This window comes from Schistocerca americana, chromosome 4, assembly GCF_021461395.2.
Source record: "Schistocerca americana isolate TAMUIC-IGC-003095 chromosome 4, iqSchAmer2.1, whole genome shotgun sequence".
Lineage (NCBI taxonomy): Eukaryota > Metazoa > Arthropoda > Insecta > Orthoptera > Acrididae > Schistocerca > Schistocerca americana.
Genome location: NC_060122.1, coordinates 265822870 through 265843055, shown reverse-complemented (window position 1 = coordinate 265843055; position 20186 = coordinate 265822870). Strand labels below are relative to the sequence as shown.

Here is a 20186-nt window from a genome sequence, read left to right as displayed (position 1 = left end):
CTCTTCTATCAACCCTATCTGATACGGATCCCACACTGGTGAGCAGTATTCAAGCAGTGGGCGAACAAGTGTACTGTAACCTACTTCCTTTGTTTTCGGATTGCACTTCCCCAGGATACTTCCAATGAATCTCACTCTGGCATCTGCTTTACCGACGATCAACTTTATATGATCATTCCATTTTAAACAACTCCTAAAGCCTACTCCCAGATAATTTATGGAATTAACTGCTTCCAGTTGCTGACCTGCTATTTTGTAGCTAAATGATAAGAGATCTATCTTTCTATGTATTCGCAGCACATGACACTTGGCTACATTGAGATTCAATTCCCATTCCCTACACCATGCGTCAATTCGCTGCAGATCCTCCTGCATTTCAGTACAATTTTCTATTGTTACAACCTCTCGATACACCACAGCATCATCTACAAAAAGCCTCAGTGAACTTCCGATGTCATCCACAAGGTCATTTATGTATATTGTGAACAGTAACGGTCCTACGACACTCCCCTGCGGCGCACCTGAAATCACTCTTAATTAGGAAGACTACTCTCCATTGAGAAATACTGCGTTCTGTTATCTAGGAACTTTTCAATCCAATCACACAATTGGTCTGATAGTCCATATGCTCTTACTTTGTTCATTAAACGACTGTGGGGAACTGTATCGAGGGAGAGGGTGGAATCTGGTGCCAGCACATAGTGTATTCTTATAGAATAACACCAGGGGGCCGCCGAGCTTAATGTTCACAACCAATGGACAGATCACCACCAACAGAGTCACTTGGCTACGACACTGACATAGGCCTGTGCAGGGGGCTCGAAACCAAAGTAAGCCGGTTCGAATCCTTGTTGTGGATGAAATTCTCACTGTAAGTACTTCTCCAGCAATTGGAGCAGATGTGATGAAGCAAAGCTCCCGCAATTTTACGTCAGTGTCGTAGCCAAGTGATACTGTTCATGGTGATCTGTCCATTGGTTGTGAAGATTAAGCTCGGCAGCCCCTTGGTGTTTTCCTGTAACAATACACTATCTGCCGGCATCAGATTCCACCCTATCCCTCATCAACATCATACAATACAAATGTAATATTACACTACACAAGCACCCATTGCACTCACCTACACTCTACAAACACGGGTACGACACAACTCTTAAAGATCCACAAGAAAATGGGCCAATTTTCAGGGAGGAAGAACACGATTTGCGACAGGCGACTGAATGTCCCAGTAAATAAAGCAAAAAGAGTGAAAGTACGAGAGCCTGAACTTAATAGTGACCACACTGCTGCATAAATTCAGCGAATATGAGAACACTGTTGCACTGCCGCGATACCAGTATTAAACGGGCACAAAGGAAAAGTAGCTTTCATTTGGTCTGCGTCGTTCAACGTTTTTCGAGTACCGGTCCCTCTGAAAAACCAGATGTCATTCACCAGTCGAGATAAACTAGATATGCTACTTATTTATGGAGAATTCACTAGGTGCGTGAAGAGTACTGTTGAGTTGTACGCACAAAATTATCCCGATAGACAATGAACAAAAAGAATGATGATTTAGCGAACTTGCAAAATTTTTGTATTGGAAGACCATTGAAATACTTTCCAGAGGGTAAGGAGCAAGTCTGCAACAAGCAGAGATAACGAAATAGATGATCTGGTCCCAAAATGAGATTTTCACTCTGCAGCGGAGTGCGCGCTGATATGAAACTTCCTGGCAGATTAAAACTGTGTGCCCGACCGAGACTCGAACTCGGGACCTTTGCCTTTCGCGGGCAAGTGTTTTAGACGATCTGGTAGCTGTTGTTCATAATTCACATGTTAGTTCAGTGAAATTGTGACTGTTTCTGAAATAAGTCAGTCAATTGGTGTTCACATTTGGTCGCAGACAGCTTCCATCCATATTATTAGTCACTTCACCACCAGATTATTCAAAATGGTTCAAATGGCTCTGAGCGCTATGGGACTTAACTTCTGAGGTCATCAGTCCCCTAGAACTTAGAACTACTTAAACCTAACTAACCTAAGGACATCACACACATCCATGCCCGAGGCAGGATTCGAACCTGCGACCGTAGCGGTCGCTCGGTTCCAGACTGTAGCGCCTAGAACCGCTCGTCCACTACGGCCGGCCCAAATTATTCGGCAGGATTTCCGAAGACACATGGAATTCTGTCGACTGGTTATCAAGTGATGTCAGGGCAATAAGATAAGTTCTTTCTTCAAAGAAATCTCTTTACTGATGAAGCTTCCCTTATAAATCACTGACACTTGGACGTAAGAAATGTACAGGGCTATTACAAATGATTGAAGCGATTTCATAAATTCACTGTAGTTCCGTTCATTGACATATGGTCACGACACACTACAGACACGTAGAAAAACTCATAAAGTTTTGTTCGGCTGAAGCCGCACTTCAGGTTTCTGCCGCCAGAGCGCTCGAGAGCGCAGTGAGACAAAATGCCAACAGGAGCCGAGAAAGCGTATGTCGTGCTTGAAATGCACTCACATCAGTCAGTCATAACAGTGCAACGACACTTCAGGACTAAGTTCAACAAAGATCCACCAACTGCTAAGTCCATTCGGCGATGGTATGCGCAGTTTAAAGCTTCTGGATGCCTCTGTAAGGGGAAATCAACGGGTCGGCCAGCAGTGAGCGAAGAAACGGTTGAACGCGTGCGGGCAAGTTTCACGCGTAGCCCGCGGAAGTCGACGAATAAAGCAAGCAGGGAGCTAAACGTACCACAGCCGACGGTTTGGAAAATCTTACGGAAAAGGCTAAAGCAGAAGCCTTACCGTTTACAATTGCTACAAGCCCTGACACCCGATGACAAAGTCAAACGCTTTGAATTTTCGGCGTGGTTGCAACAGCTCGTGGAAGAGGATGCGTTCAGTGTGAAACTTGTTTTCAGTGATGAAGCAACATTTCTTCTTAATGGTGAAGTGAACAGACACAATGTGCGAATCTGGGCGGTAGAGAATCCTCACGCATTCGTGCAGCAAATTCGCAATTCACCAAAAGTTAACGTGTTTTGTGCAATCTCACGGTTTAAAGTTTACGGCCCCTTTTCCTTCTGCGAAAAAAACGTTACAGGACACGTGTATCTAAACATGCTGGAAAATTGGCTCATGCCACAACTGGAGACCGACAGCGCCGACTTCATATTTCAACAGGATGGTGCTCCACCGCACTTCCGTCATGATGTTCGGCATTTTTTAAACAGGAGATTGGAAAACCGATGGATCGGTCGTGGTGGAGATCATGATCAGCAATTCATGTCATGGCCTCCACGCTCTCCCGACTTAACCCCATGCGATTTCTTTCCGTGGGGTTATGTGAAAGCTTCAGTGTTTAAACCTCCTCTACCAAGAAACGTGCCAGAACTGCGAGCTCGCATCAACGATGCTTTCGAACTCATTGATGGGGACATGATGCGCCGAGTGTGGGAGGAACTTGATTATCGGCTTGATGTCTGCCGAATCACTAAAGGGGCACATATCGAACATTTGTGAATGCCTAAAAAAACTTTTTGAGTTTTTGTATGTGTGTGCAAAGCATTGTGAAAATATCTCAAATAATAAAGTTATTGCAGAGCTGTAAAATCGCTTCAATCATTTGTAATAACCCTGTACATTACTACAATGGCTAGGACGAGCCTGGCCCACGTTATTTACATTCGTAACGTCACTTAAATAGCTCAGAGTTGACCAGTGAGCCTTGTCAGTGCTTTGTCAATGAGAATAATTCGATAATTCTACTACAACCTAAGCAAATCGAAAAATCGTCTGTATTAATTCCGAAAATACAGACGGTTCTACTGATCTAACTTATAGGTGAAAATGCACTTGCGATGCACTGACTTATCCTGTCACGTAGTGGAAACTATATGGCACTTCAATGAAATAAAATACTAAACAGTAGTCATACACATTCATATAGACAAGAAATAAAGATTGCTTCACTTTCAGCTATACTTCTACTTTCCGAAGCCACCCAGTTGCTATAGCATCTCCATGCTAGGAAACGTTTCTTCTGCTGATTGTGCTGACATAACACTACACAGTGGAAATTAGATGCCACTTTGAACCAATACATCGTTATTTTACAATAAAATTATAGCACATTGCTCCATATATCACTTTTTACAGCAAAATTGTAATTAATCGTCCTGTTAAAGCAAAATAGTAAAAAAAATTATCCAGTACATCGTTAAGTTATAGTAAAATAGTAACAAATTGCCCTATATATTGTCATGTTATAAGAAAACTGCATGATATTGCTACATACATCATCATGTTACAGTAAAATTGTAGCGATTTCCTCCTGTTACATCAAAACTGTAACGAATTACCCCTGATACATCAAAACTATAACAAATCGTACTACATCACCATGTTGCACGAAAGTTTCAAGTGCCATTATCTATCACTCATGCTAACTACCTTTACCACAAATACATGGTGATAATATATGATAACCTGGCAGTGTGTGTCAGTTTCCGGATATTAAATATTTTGTTCCCTAAGCACACTGTCTAAAGCAAGCATAAAATCTAAATGTCAATATCTCTATTTAGTTTGATAAATATTAAAAAGTCAGATATGGAATTACCATTGTACCACTTAACTTGAGAGTTCACAGTTATGTTTTTAAGACATCAAATTTGTCATTAATTGCACTCTTCCTGTAGCTGGCAGTTACAGAACAGTAATTCAGACAGCCTATTTGCTTGAATCAACTATCACTGCTTACATGTTTGGGACAGTATTTTAGCCAATATCTATTTTTGCAGTTATAGGCTTAACTAGCTTCTTTTTGCACAAGGCCTCATTTAGGCATAAAACGAAGTCTCAGCTGCCTTTTTTGTATGTTATTATTAGCCACGATTGTATTGTACTATTATGGAACAATTCAGGTATGGAAATAGGATTGTAGCACTTAATTTGAGAGTCCAGAATCATGTTTTAGGTAGCAACTCTAAGTTAGACATTAACTAAAATCTTCTCATAGCTTACACTTATAAAACAGAAATTCAGAATGCCTATTTGTTTGTGTTACCTATCACTGTTTGTCTTTTCAGCATAGTATTGTAGCCGACATTTGTTTCGTACAGGTATATGTTTGATAATAAGTTTCATTTATACATCCTCTCTTTTAGACCTAAGATGAAGTGCCAGCTACCTTCTAAGCATGTTATTTTTAGCTAAATGCGTTTTGCACTGTCAGAGAAAGTAGTCATTGCAGAAAGAGAAGAAATTTACTGATGAGTCAGTATAGTGTTTGACATAAACATTTCTAGTGAAGAATATATCTTGTCATTTAAATAGATGGGTTACATGACTTAAAAAGTTTATGTTCTGTAAAAAATGTTATAAACCGTTGTTTTAACTCTCTAGAAAATAGTTAAATAAATTCTGTCCACATCTCTGCGAAAACAGTAACTTAACCTACGTTGAACATTTGGAAATAAATTTTTTGTTCAGAAAACATCTTACCTGAGTGTTGCAGTGTGTATTCCTTCTAGTATTAATTTGAATGACAATATAGAAAACATCATGAAAAACAGTCTTAACAGATTTTATTTGGTGATTCTACAGGTCATTCTTAGTCATCATCTTGATAAGTCCATTGGCCATTTGTTTCCATCGAACGTGATTGAAAAACCAGATGTGACATCAATCACAGAGACGGGTGCTAACTTCAGAGATGGTACATTCTGTGAGGTGGACGACATTTGTTACTGTACAGGTAACCTTCTCAATTAATTACTGGATCCATGGATTTTTTCATGATTTATCGGCATAGTTATGAATGTACCACTGATAAGCAAAAGTAACACATTTTACCTCAGTATATAACGGCTTCAGCCCACGTCTATGTAAGTGACATGCACTGGCATTTAGACTTAGCTATGTGTTCAGTTTAAGATCATATACCAAGAATAGAAGTGTTGCATTTCGTAATGATAATCAGTGTGGCCAAACTGTCCATTGAGTTACAGCTGCACAACCTCTGCCTGGGATGGAAGATATTAAAATAATTTGGCAATATGATGTTTTTATTTGTTTTTGTAGTCATTTATTGCTCGTAATGAGTCAGATTTTAAAATTTAAACCTAATTAAAATTAATTTGTATCACTGGGACACACGATTTAATATAGGACTGTGGCATGAAAAATGTGACACATACATCAAAAAAGTTACTGTTATGATATAATGAGCGAAGTGGTTGCACCGTGAGCAACATAGGTAATCCAAATTAAAGTGTCTTCTATCTGAAAACGTTATTACTCGACTCGAAGTTGCGACACCACCTCTAGACTTATTTATCTTATTTTCTGTTACAATGACTGCTTTTAGCTACCAAGGTTGAGCCTCGGCTCATAACCAAATGTAAATGGCCTTGGTGTCTGTAACCGATCTTGATGACAGAAAATAAAATTGCAGCCGATGTTGTTATTTTGAGAAAGAAGAAGGAAAACGTTCTAAGGGCCAAATCTAATATTTGTCAGGAGATTGTGAGATCAACGTATCTCCGTTTGTACGTAACTAATTTGTATCCAAAAGACTGAGCAGGTATTCCGATACCATAGAATTATGCTGCTAGCAACACCACTGAAAAAAATAATGAGACAAATTGGAAAAATTAAAAATTTCTCAAACATAATTTTTGCAGGCGTAAGCTGTCGTAAAATAATTTTATAAATACAATAAAAACAGTCTACACTGAATAAAATGTATATTTTTTAAGAATATGGCCGCTTTCTAACAATGTTCACTCATGTTCAGACTATTCGTGCTCCATGTCACCATCTTTAGCAGTCATCAAGGAGTAACGGTGTGAAGATGATCAAATATTGATCTAAACCGGTCACCTGTTTTGAAATAAAGTTATTTTGTGCTGTCTAGACTGTTTTTATTATATTTTTAAATTATAAAATAAATATTTTATTAAGAACCTTTGTTCCCGGAATATGACGGATTTTAAGTACCGACAAGAACGTTTTTACAAGTTGATTCTTGCGAAGACGAAAACAGCAACCAGCCACTGATAACAATTACGCAATGTATTTACATAAATAGCGCCGTTACCGCGAACCGACAGGTTCATCTTCAATCGGGTGTTCACGTTTATATTCCGTTTATGTTGTTGTTTATTTTTTGGCTGTATTTACAACAAATAATGTAAACAACATTACATTATTTGGCTGTGTTTTCAAATGGTTCTGAGCACTATGGGACTTAACTTCTGAGGTCATTAGTCCCCTAGAACTTAGAACTACTTAAACCTAACTAACCTAGGGACATCACACACATCCATGCCTGAGGCAGGATTCGAACCTGCGACCGTAGCGGTCGCGCGGTTCCAGGCTGTAGTGCGTAGAATCGCTCGGCCACAGCGGCCGGCTGTGTTTTCAACAGCTAACGTAAACAACAAATCGTAACATAAATGTGAAGAACCCTCTGAAGAGGAACCATGGGTTCGAACTCAGTAACTATGCTATTTGTTTAAATAAGTAGCATTATTAACAGTGGCTGGTTGCAGCTGTATTTTGCAGGCAACCACGGCCTCAAAAATGTCAGGTTTCTACCAAATAGTGGGAAGAAAATTTTTGTTTCAAGTACCATTAATTTTGAGACACTCGTTTTATTTGTCACAATCTAAGTACAGAAATACGAAATCGGGTTTTTAACAAGCTGAACTGTAGTCAACAAAAATCACTTTTCACATCTCTTAAATTTTGGAAATCTGGAGGGAAGCACGTCATCTACTGATGCATGTCTGAAAGACTTTCCCTATGGTTTAACACCTGGATGAAATCAAGGGACACGCAACAGAGAACCGAGAACACAAGAGAACTTAAAGCGCCATGTTGGGAAAAAGTGCCAATTACAATGCTTTCCACTCCACTCTTCATTTTCTCCAAGTATTTCTACATTTATGGGCCCTGCGCCATCAAGTTCAACATGCTGGACAAGAAATTTTTTAACTGAGTTCTTGCTGTCGAATCTTGAGAGAGAGGTAGAATTGTGGGAATATCAAACTCTTATGCAGAAAAGCTACGGTATAAATTTTTATCGTTGTCAAAAACCCGGCAGTTATGTTCTTGCTACCGAATATCAAAAGTAAAGAAATCGTGAAAACTCTCATACAAAAAAGTTGCGAGTCTAAAATTCTGACACGTTGTCGGAATAAACCCGAAATCTGCATTGTTCCACGAAATACTTACATTCCTCTTTCTCTGACAACGTTATACCAGCTGTGCCATCCAAATGCGACTAACGAATGAACATTGTCCCTCTCCAAAGACCTCTCGTACGTTTCAGTTAGGAACGAAATCGTATAGCCTGGTAATGATATCTCCATCATACCCATTCTCCCATGGTTACACGTCCAAACGATCAGCACGAACTTGTCAGAAAACGTTACTCGTAAATTGAGTCTCTGAGTCACGTAGTGGAGTCCCCGGGGTTGACAGAGTGATGGCCATATTAATTTCCCTGTGTGTGATACAGCTTTGTAATTATCAAGTATTATAACGAAATTAGTTCAATGTTTACTTTACTGCAGGCCTAATACTGTATATGGTATAAACGTACACATACCTTTGTTGATTTTGCAATCTAACCTTTTGCTACATTCTTTCATCTTTCTTCGTTTTGTATTTATTAAATAGTAGAGCATAATTTTTTTGTACACCAGACAAAACTAGTGCATCTGATATGGGACATATATGCGAGAGACAAAATACCCTCATCCACGAAAAGGAATGATTCCAATTCCAAAGAAGGCATGTTTTGACAGGTGTGAATGCTAGCGAAACATCACTTTAATAATCCGTGGTTGAGGAAGCTGACACGAAATATTTTCAGGAGGGAAACTGACACCAAGAAACACCAGTTTGAGTTCCGAAGAACTGCAGGAATAAGTGAGACTGTACTGACACTAAGACTTCCTTTAGAAAATTTATTAAATTATGGTAAACCTACATTTATAGTATTTGCACATTTAGATAAATTTTTTGGCAGTTCTGACGGGAATACAATGCCTGAAACTCTGATCTTAGGAGAGGTAGAATACAAAGAGCGTCATATTATCCATAACTTTTACGGAAATCAGACTGCAGTTATAAGATTCGCAGAACATGAAAGGGAAGCAGGAGGTAAGCATGAAGTGATACAGTATTGGAGCCTAGCCCTGGTGTTATTCAGTCTGTACATTGAGCAAGCTGTAAAGGAAGCCAAGATAAATTTGGAAGGAGAATTAAAGTTCATGAAACAGAAATTAAAACCTTAAGATCTTCCATGAAAGAATTCCCCCAGAGACAGGAAATGATCTCGGAGATCATCTGAATGCAACGAATAGTGTCATGAAAAGAATTTGCAAGGCGAACATCAACAAAATTAAAACGCGAGTAGTGCACTGTAGTCGAATTAGATCAGTCGATTAAAATGTTACAATTGTTTGCTTTTTGAGCAGCAAAATGTCTGAGTATGGTCGAATTAGAGAGGATACAACATACAAAGGACCAATAGCATGAAAATCATTTCTGAAGAACATACACACATCCGAAAAAGTTTTGCATCACCTCGGTTCCCAGAGTTCTGGCACCTGTACAGAAGATTGGAATAGAGAACAACATTAACATCATTTCCACCCTTCTTAATGCTGATGAAAACCACACAATGCATATTGTACCACCATACAGTGAGCGCTTCAGAGGTGGTGCACCAGATTGTTGTACACACCGGTACCTCTAATATCCAGTAGCACGTCCTCTTACATGGATGCATGCCTGTATTCGGCGTGGCATACTATCCACAAGTTCATCAAGGCACTGTTGGTCCACAATGTCCCACTCCTCAACGGCGGTTCGGCGTAGATCCCTCAATGTGGGTAGTGGGTCACGTCGTCCATAAATAACCCTTTTCGATCTTTCACAGGCATGTTCGATAGGGCTCATGTCTGGAGAACATGCTGGCAGCTCTAGTCGAGCGATCTCGTTATATTGAAGAAAGTCATTCACTGGATGTGCACTTTGGGGGCGCGAATTGTCGTCCATGAAGACGAATTCCTCGCCAATATTCTGCCGATATGGTTGCACTATCGGTCGGAGGATGGCATTCACGTATCGTGCAGCCGTTACGGCGCCTTCCATGACCACCAGCGGTGTACGTAGGCCCCACATAATGCCACCCAAAAACAGCAGGCACCTTGCTGCACTCGCTGGACAGTGTGTCTAAGGCGTTCAGCCTGACCGGATTGCCCCCAAACACGTCTCCGACAATTGTCTGGTTGAAGGCATATGCGACGCTCACCGGTGAAGAGAACGTGATGCCAGTCCTGAGCGATCCATTCGGCATGTTGTTGGACCCATCTGTACCGCGCTGTATGGTGTCGTGGTTGCAAAGATGGACCTCGCCATCCATGTCTGGAATGAAGTAGCTCATCACGCAGTCTGTTGCGCATAGTTTGAGTCGTAACACGACGACCTGCTGCTGCACGAAATGCGTTATTCAACATGGTGGTGTTGCTGTCAGGGTTCCTCCGAGACATAATCCATAGGTAGCTGTCATCCACCGCAGTAATAGCGGCCTGAGCGAGGCATGTCATCGACAGTTCCTGTATCCTCCATGTCCGAACAACATCGCTTTCTTGAGAGCCCTTCCTGGCACAAAGTAACAATGTGGACGCGATCGAACGACGGTGTTAACCGTCTAGGCATGGGTGAGCTACCGACAACATGAGCCGTGTACCTCCTTCGTGGTGGAATGACTGGAACTAATCGGCTGTCGAACAATCTCCATCTAATATGCGCTACTCATGCATGGTTGCTTACACCTTTGGGCGGATTTAGTGACATTTCTGAACATTCAAAGGGACTGTGTCTGTGATACAATATCCACAGTCAACGTCTATCTTCAGTTCTGAAAACCTAGATGATGCAAAACCTTTTTTGATGTGTGTAAATTTGTTGGCAGTGAATGTAAATTTAAGTGTTAAGAACTATTTCAAGAAAGTGTTTGCACGACTGTAGCCTAATGGGGAAGAAACTGCCCTATTAAGACAATAGAATCTTTTGATATGTAGTGCTACAAAAGAATGCTGATGATTAGGTGGATAGATGGAGTAATTAATGAGATGGAGAAAATATATTTATTGCAGTTGACAAAAACAGGTCGATACATAGAACACACTCAGGCATCAGGAAACGGTCAAATTCGTATTATTTGGGGAGGGTGGAGGTGGGAGGGACTGAGGTCTAGCATGCAGAGATGCCTCAAACCATTCTTCGGACAAAAGAGCACAAAACACAGGAGACTGAAATGCGAGCTACAGCCTTCTGCATTGATAACACTTAGCTTCTTGTCATTGTTTTCCCACATGTACAGCTTTTTGCCTTGTTTTGGAGGTTCTGCCAGCTCACTTTTCGCCCCTGTGGCTTCTGTTGTCCCGGCACAGGCTACAGCTACTCGTTCCCGTTCCTGACGCCGGACTGCGGCGTCCAGGTGGAGGCGGACGAGGTGCACCCGCTGCTGATGCACGTAGTCAGCGTGGAGCGACCCGCGCTGGCCTTCATCGGTCTGCCCTTCATCGTGTGCCCGTTCGCTCTCTTCGACCTGCAGGTGAGCGGTTGCGTGTTGTCTGCTTTTCCCTGAAGTAGTGACCAGTGTACGCCAAGAACAGATTTCATTTGCAGAAGAACGCGTCTCTTTCAAGTGATAGATCACAGTAATCAGTCGTCTTTTCCTTTCAGACTGTATTAGGCAAACCTGGATTTCGGCTAGTGTCTAGCCATTATCAGTGTACTATTTCACAGTATCAATGCATGTCCTAGTATGTCTGTCCCCTGTTGTTCTTGCTTCTGTCACAGTTTGTTGAAGACGTCTCGAACAAAGTGTGACAGAAGCCCGAAAAACATGGAACTGATGTACTAGGACACGCATTGACACTGTGAAATAGTGCATTGATAATGGCTGGGTGCTAGCCAAAATCTAGATTTGCTTAATAAAACCAAAAAGGAGAGAACGACTTATTGGTGTGCTCTATCGTTTTAAAGTCACTTCACGGTGATTGAGTGCACCCACATTCCTAATGGATAGTAGTTTGATGAGCGTGACTCTCTCTCTGGTTTTCTTTAATATTCCCATCTTCCATATTCTAACAGCAACTGTGATTTCTCTACCGAAAAAGAAGTAGCTTCACCATCAATGATATTTTCAGTGACATTATCGTTAACTTCCATTTTCACTTTTGCCTTCTTTATTCATTCTACTACATACTATATTAACCATTAATAACGCCGAAATTTATATTCGATGTTACCAAAATTCGGTTTTTGAGAAATGTGTATTATGGTGTAGCAACTCGGTAATTTATCTCCTCTTAATTTTGACCACACTCAATTGTTTCTCAAAATCTATAAATAACTGGTTAGATGCCGAAAAAATATTTTTTAGTTAGAACCGAAAAACCAAGCTAAGTGCTGTTGAAAACAACCTGAAAAGCTACAACCATTTCTAGTAGTGCATATAAAGCACGAAGGATAACATGAGCAGTTTGCGACGGTCGACCAGTGAGACTAAAGATGGATAAGTGCCATAAAGTTTTGCAGCGGTTTGCAGCGTGTGACAGAGGTTTTGCCCAGATTGAAAAACGTAAGATGCTGGAAGAATGTTAGAATGTCAAGTACCTAAGGAACTTGTGAAACTTACGGAGAGTACGACACCAACCAATCCATTTGTGATTACTATGCTCCCGCCTGTCGACAACTTTATTTTAAAAAATCACCCGAAACACATATTGACACAATGAAAATAAATATTTACAAATGCAGTTTGATTCAAGTTGAAAAAAAATTGCGCCTGGTGAAGTCGAGACGAGAACAATGTTTAACGAATTTGAAAACTGGAGCACTAACAAGATTTCCAAGAAAGGAATTAGTACTGACATAATAAAGAACTTAATTTTACTGTCGCAACAATGCAAAAACAACTTGTCAGCTTGCTGACGCATTTGAAAGTCGCTAATAGAACATTATTCGAACTGTTAATGAATTAAACTTGCTCTGTGCTCTATGAAATTAAAAGAAGGATTAAAATTAATTGAATTGTAGGGCACTGTATCAGTAAGATCTGCATAATGTTTATTACTAAAAAAAACTGACAATTGCTTGAGATATCTTTCATTGGCACTTACCTCGTTTTTGCCGATACCCTTATGGCACGAAGCACATTGTGTTTTTCATGATACAATATTTATTTTCATTGACAAAAGGAAAGAAACATAAAAAAATTGCAGTACTTGTGTTACTCTTACTGTAGACAAATAAAAACGTATTGTTCAGGTTTCTTCATTAAAATATTTTTGTCAAAAGAAAAAAGCTTAATAACTCGGCAACAGTTGTTTAGCACTTAGCCCGTTCTTGATTTCCATTCTACAAATATGCTTTACTGATAGTAATATCCATCTTGCAGTGTGGGTAATATCTATAAGGAGAGATAGGTGAGAATAGCCGGCCGCGGTGGCCTAGAAGTTCTAGGCGCTTCGGTGCGAAACCGACCGACTGCTACTGTCGCAGGATCGAATCCTGCGTTGGGCATGGATGTGTATGACGTCCTTAGGTTAGTTAGGTTTAAGTAGTTCTAAGTTCTAGGTGACTGATGGCCTCAGATGTTCTATAGTGCTCAGAGCCATTTGAACCATTTTTGGGTGAGAATAATTTATTGAGTTAGCTGTCCAATCAGTTGCAAATTCCCCATCAGCAGACAAAAGACATCTTATCTGCTGATCTGTGCTCTGACAGTGGCAGCTTCTGAGGTCGAACCTACAGCAGGTGTTTCCTCGAGAAGAAGTTATATGATAAGGGACAGGTGGAAGGCCACAAACTAGCCATATACGAACAGTAAATCAATGTAATAATTACATACTCAACGTATAAAACACTTCTGAATGCGAGGTAGCTTTGCTACAGCATGGAAAGACACCACTCCAAATTTCTGGGTTACTAGCTTGTTGCGCAGCCCGGCACGGGAATTTTATCCAGACCACGTAGAGTCCTAAGCAGTGGAACTTGAGAAACCGTTATGAGAAAAAGGCACGAGACATTGTTGTTGACATTGGAATAGCAACGACGCTAATCGTGGCAACAGTCACCCCATGAGCATCGATGACTTGTTTGCGGACAGTATGCAAAGCAAGCTGTGTACACGCTTAATTAGACAGTCGTGGAAAATGAAGTTCATACTCTGGCGCTGCAAGCGGATTCCTATCTCTATATTTTACAAACAAGTGATTCCAAAGAAATGGAAGCCCGTTCAAGCTAACTAAAGATGACAGCTACTTCTGCATTAACGATTTAAAAACACTTCCAAATAAAAACAGCTGCGAATGGGAGTTGCTAAGGAGTCGCAAGTTGAAGTACATAACGATGCAGAAATACTGAAACGTGTCACGACATGCGATGTAATTTGGGTTTACGCGTATGACAGCCAAACAAAGACTAAATACTCCCAGTGCATGCATGCCGGATCACCAAGATCGAAAACAGCTTGACGGGTGCTGTAAGATGAAGGTTACGCGCACTGTGTTCTTCGTTTCTGACACAAGAGTGTAACATTCTGTCGTGTGTATGCCGTCCGTTATGCTGAGACCAGAGCTGAAGATGAGCTTCTCTACCTGAGAGAGGCGTGTGCGCACCTAGTGAGATGGGATCCTCCAGCGCCGCTGCTAGCTGAAGGTCCAGAATGCTTCCCAAATGATAGCAGTTTAATCATTGCTTCCATACAGGTAGTCGAGGTCGACGACATCGCTCAGGAGCCACGGCTTAGCGCGCATCGACTGTATTCACAAAAGCAGCAGACTGCTGCCGCAGCGAAACAGCAGCCGGTGCCGTGTATAGTCTTCAAATGTGATGTATGCGTATGGCATTTCTGGCTGGGAGTCCCGTTCCGAGGAGTTCATCCACCTGGTGTAAGTCGTTTTATTTGACACCACTTCCGCTACATGCGCATAGGTTGTGATGATGGACTCGCATGCCGGAAGACGATCGTTCAAACCCGTGTCCGGCCATCCTGATGTACATTTTCCGTGATTTTCTGAAATGAATCGAGGTAAGTGCTGGGATGTTTCCTTTGAAAGGGGGAGATCGATTTCCTTCACCATCCTTGACACGATATGTGCTTGTGCTCCATCTCTAATGACATCGATGTTGATGGCTCTCGATCTTCCAGCATAACCATCAACATGAGGTAGCAAATATGAGGTAGCCAAGAAGGTGGAAACGTGGTTCTACTATGCCAAGACTGCTTGGTAGCTACAACAGGAAAACACAATTAATTCGCAGGAGTACAAAATAAGAAATTATTTATTACTTATCGTTGTTGTAGTCCATGATCTGTTGGTTGACAATTATAGAAGACGCGACTAGACTAAGCGTCTGTAGAATGACATAAGTTACAAGTCACAAATCTTACAGTGACGAATTAATCTCTCGTAATCTTGAATATCGAATCCGGTGAATTTGAAGACTAGCTTGGAAGTGGGCTACAAAGACTTGATGGCAGCAATGACTGAGCTGCAGACGGACTAACATCGGCGCTGGCCGACTACTGAGGGCGGCTACGAACTGTAGACTGGCACAACTGCAGTACACTCTCGCTACACATGAAGTGACCTAGCGACGCCTCGTGGCGAGCATAACTACTGCGACTGGCGACTGTGTACTCTTTGGCTAGCACAGCTTTTCTTCTGTTCCGTTTCTCGAGAGAATCGTATCCGGCGGATCGATCTCTCAGGCAGCGGTGTGGTCGTATGACTGACTACATCACAGATGTCGACCGGACGTTAAGCCCAGCCTTCCTTCCCTCTGGCGCAAGACTGGAGTGAGCTCGGCAGCGAGTAGCTGATGCCTGGACACACGTTTACATCTCGTAGCCCCAGGCCGCTGGTAGGGATGTGCAGACGCCACACGGTGAACCCAGGATCCTCAGAGACTGACTAGTGTATCAGAAAATGGCACCCAATGGACGACCTAGCCTCGGACGTACCATCCTGGAACCATCAGGGCTAGCTGTTGGCTCTTACACCAGAGGCTTCACCTGTTTGAGGAGCCTGCTCCAAGTGGCTCTAACTGCTTGGTCAAAGACGCGGAGACACAGTCGTGGCGCTGGTGGTAGCCAGAAGTGCAAGTGCTGCTAATGGCTGAGTGGGACGCATTTATACTTGCTCCGGCGGGCTGTGAGTGGCAGGAGCCCACTTCTCGTCACATAACCAGCCTGGAAAGCGCAGCATAGTCCTATAATTTGTAGCAATCTTGGCCACTGCTGATGGTACAAAGCTTTGTTGCCGAAAGCTATGCGAACATTACAGTGAGGTGACAAAACGTCATGGGACAGCAATATGCAGATGCACAGATGACGATAGCATCGCGTACAGAAGGTATAAAAGGAGAGTGCAATCGCAGAGCTGCATATTCAGGATGAAACGTCCCCAAAAATTTATGAATTACTGTGCTGATAAACCTCTTACGTTACTTGATTTTCAAACAGCTGAGCAGAACTGAACGTACACAGACATTTCTCTCTTTACTTACTCTGATCAACACTAAACTGACACACAATATTTTTAGCGCAACGCAATCTGACTTTCAACAATCCCTACAAAAGAATGGCCCTGACTAACAATAACCTATACCTTTCATGAATCACTTACCCCCAAAAAATCTTCGTTACTCGAACTACTGCAATACAGCGAGCGCCACTACTGCCAGCTAAATAAAAGATTCTAGCCGGTCGAAGTGGCCGTGCGGTTAAAGGCGCTGCAGTCTGGAACCGCAAGACCGCTACGGTCGCAGGTTCGAATCCTGCCTCGGGCATGGATGTTTGTGATGTCCTTAGGTTAGTTAGGTTTAACTAGTTCTAAGTTCTAGGGGACTAATGACCTCAGAAGTTGAGTCCCATAGTGCTCACAGCCATTTGAACCATTTTTTAAAAGTTTCTAACCACTGAAGGCACTAACTACTGATAGGCATAGTTAGCAAATGAGAGATTTTCATAGATAACAAACAATGTATTTAACTTAATAATGTTCAAAAGTCATCATATATATATATATATATATATATATATATATATATATATATATATATATATATATATATATATAAAAAATCAGTTCATGATATTCGATATTACAAATTTACTCTTTCTGATGGACACACGTCCAGATCGTCCGCTCTCAAAATTCTGCCGCCACTGTCCCCATATCCACCACTGCTGGCGGCTCACCTCCAACTGCGCAACGCTACGCGCTGTTCACATCCAGCTGCCCAACACTACAATAGCGAATATTACAACAATACCAACCAGCCACAGACTGCACACAGCACAGCCAGTGATTTTCATACAGTGCGCTACGTGGCGTTACCAATATAAAAACCTAAACAGCCTACTTACAAGGTGTACCATGTGAAAAGCCTTGCCGACTTGTGTCTGATGTTGTTTCTAGCTAGGCTGGAATAGATTTTCTTTCGTTTTTGACGTGAACATAGCTGCTCTATATTCTGTTCATTGCTTTCCAGCAATGTAGTTACGGTTTCTTAAAATTTCGTACTGACGAAGACACCATTAGTAGGTGTCGAAACCTAGGTTAGCGAACGAAATAGTTATTTGCAACGGGTTGGCTGAATAATCCCTGTGTTTGAAAAATTATACATGGTTTCTGAGAAAGAGCATGTTTAAAACTTTAAAACATCCAAACAACAAAAATTGACTTTCTTTTAACAATACTTCGTACACATTAAAACTGTGTGCCGGACTGAGGCTCGAACTCGGGACCCTTGCCTTTCGCGGGCAAGTGCTCTACCAACAGAGCTACCCAAGCACGACTGATGCCCCGTCCTCACAGCTTTACTTCTGCCAGTACCTCGCCTCCTACCTTCCAAACTTTACGGAAGCTCTCCTGCGAACCTAGCAGAACTAGCACTCCTGAAAGAAAGGATATTGCGGAGACTGGGCTTATCCACAGCCTGGGGGATGTTTCCAGAATGAGATTTTCACTCTGCAGAGGAGTGTGCGCTGATACGAAACTTCCTGGCAGATTAAAACTGTGTGCCGGACGGAGACTCGAACTCGGGATCTTCGCCTTTCGCGGGCAAGTGCTCTACCAACTGAGCTACCCAAGCGTGACTCAAGCCCCGTCCTCACAGCAGGAGAGCTTCTGTAAAGTTTGGAAGGTAGGAGGCGAGGTACTGGCAGAAGTAAAGCTGTGAGGACGGGGTATGAGTCGTGCTTGGGTAGCTCAGTTGGTAGAGCACTTGCCCGCGAAAGCAAAGGTCCCGACTTCGAATCTCGGTCCGGCACACAGTTTTAATCTGTCAAGATGTTTCATATCAGCGCACACTCCGCTGCAGAGTTAAAATCTCATTCTGAATACTTCGTACAGTTTGTCAAGTGGCAATGCAGTTTGCTTCCCCGCCAAAGAAACTGGAGCATTGAATTTGCGGTACAGGGCTATTACAAATGATTGAAGCGATTTCATAAATTCACTGTAGCTCCATTCATTGACATATGGTCACGACACACTACAGATACGTAGAAAAACTCATAAAGTTTTGTTCGGCTGAAGCCGCACTTCAGGTTTCTGCCGTCAGAGCGCTCGAGAGCGCAGTGAGACAAAGTGGCGACAGGAGCCGAGAAAGCGTATGTCGTGCTTGAAATGCACTCACATCAGTCAGTCACAACAGTGCAACGACACTTCAGGACGAAGTTCAACAAAGATCCACCAACTGCTAAATCCAATCGGCGATGGTATGCGCAGTTTAAAGCTTCTGGATGCGTAGCCCGCGGAAAATTGGCTCATGCCACAACTGGAGACCGACAGCGCCGACTTCATCTTTCAACAGGATGGTGCTCCACCGCACTTCCATCATTATGTTCGGCATTTCTTAAACAGGAGATTGGAAAACCGATGGATCGGTCGTGGTGGAGATCATGATCAGCAATTCATGTCATGGCCTCCACGCTCTCCCGACTTAACCCCATGCGATTTCTTTCTGTGGGGTTATGTGAAAGATTCAGTGTTTAAACCTCCTCTACTAAGGAACGTGCCAGAACTGCGAGCTCACATCAACGATGCTTTCCAACTCATTGATGGGGACATGCTGCGCCGAGTGTGGGAGGAACTTGATTATCGGCTTGATGTCTGCCGAATCACTAAAGCGGCACATATCGAACATTTGTGAATGCCTAAAAAAACTTTTTGAGGTTTTTGTATGTGTGTGCAAAGCATTGCGAAAATATCTCAAATAATAAAGTTATTGTAGAGCTGTGAAATCGCTTCAATCATTTGTAATAACCCTGTACATTTCTTCTCATTCGGCACCTTCTGTTGCAGTCACGGTTCTTCGTTGCGGTGCTGGACGGTCGCTGCAGCCTTCCCGACACCGACGCTTTACGACGCGACGCAGAGGCGGAGAGGCGTCGCCGCCGAGAGCAGGGCATACGTCCGCACTACCTGGGGCAAGAGCAGGTGCCCTACCTCAACCGGCTGGCAGACCTGGCTGGGGCGCAGCGCTTGCCGCCGGTGGTTTTCAAGCTCTTCGAGACCGTCGCCTTTCGGCTGTACGAGGACCTGGCTAACTACCGCCGTCATAATTTCCGAATAGTAGACAACGAAACTTTCCAAGAGATTGCTTGATTACAAGCGCCTTTACGTTTCCTTAGATATTAGTTCATTCTTTACATGTCATGAAAGCTGTAACAGACTGACAATGTGCTTGATGTTAAATGAATTCAAAGATACAAGTGGAGGTAGACGTGTATAATCGTTGAAGTAGTATGTCTCCAAGTAAAAGTTATCGGTTTACACAAATTTATGTTTTGAAAACGATGTGAGAAAGGTTGTTCGTTAGGAAATAAATATATCTAGATGATAAACTTAAAGCAGTACATTTCGAGAACTTGAAAAGGCGCATTTTGTTAAATGAAAATCGATCGGTGGAATACCAAATGGAGATACGAATCTTCTTCTTCTTCTTGCGTTACGACCTCTGTAGCCTCTTCGTGGAGTGCATTTTCCTCTTCTTCTCCCATAACCTCTTCATTCTTTCTCTTCTTCCCTCCCGCTCTTCTTCCGACATCTTCAGTGTCCTTTTCTCCTGTCGGCTCCACTGGTGACACTCTAATC

At 42.2% G+C, this 20186-nt stretch overlaps 1 protein-coding gene across 2 annotated transcripts in view; it reads left to right on the top strand.

The window, feature by feature from the left end:
- Positions 1–19809, top strand: part of LOC124612505 (senecionine N-oxygenase-like) — a 37689-nt gene extending 17880 nt beyond the window's left edge. The window contains exons 5-7 of one of the 2 annotated variants that reach the window (XM_047140746.1): positions 5596–5746; positions 11463–11626; positions 19395–19809. In XM_047140746.1, the coding sequence (XP_046996702.1) occupies positions 5596–5746; positions 11463–11626; positions 19395–19697 (618 nt within the window). In that variant the 3' untranslated portion in view covers positions 19698–19809. The remainder of the gene's footprint in view (positions 1–5595; positions 5747–11462; positions 11627–19394) is intronic. The other variant, XM_047140748.1, reaches the window with a different exon arrangement.
- Positions 19810–20186: the final 377 nt, after the last annotated feature.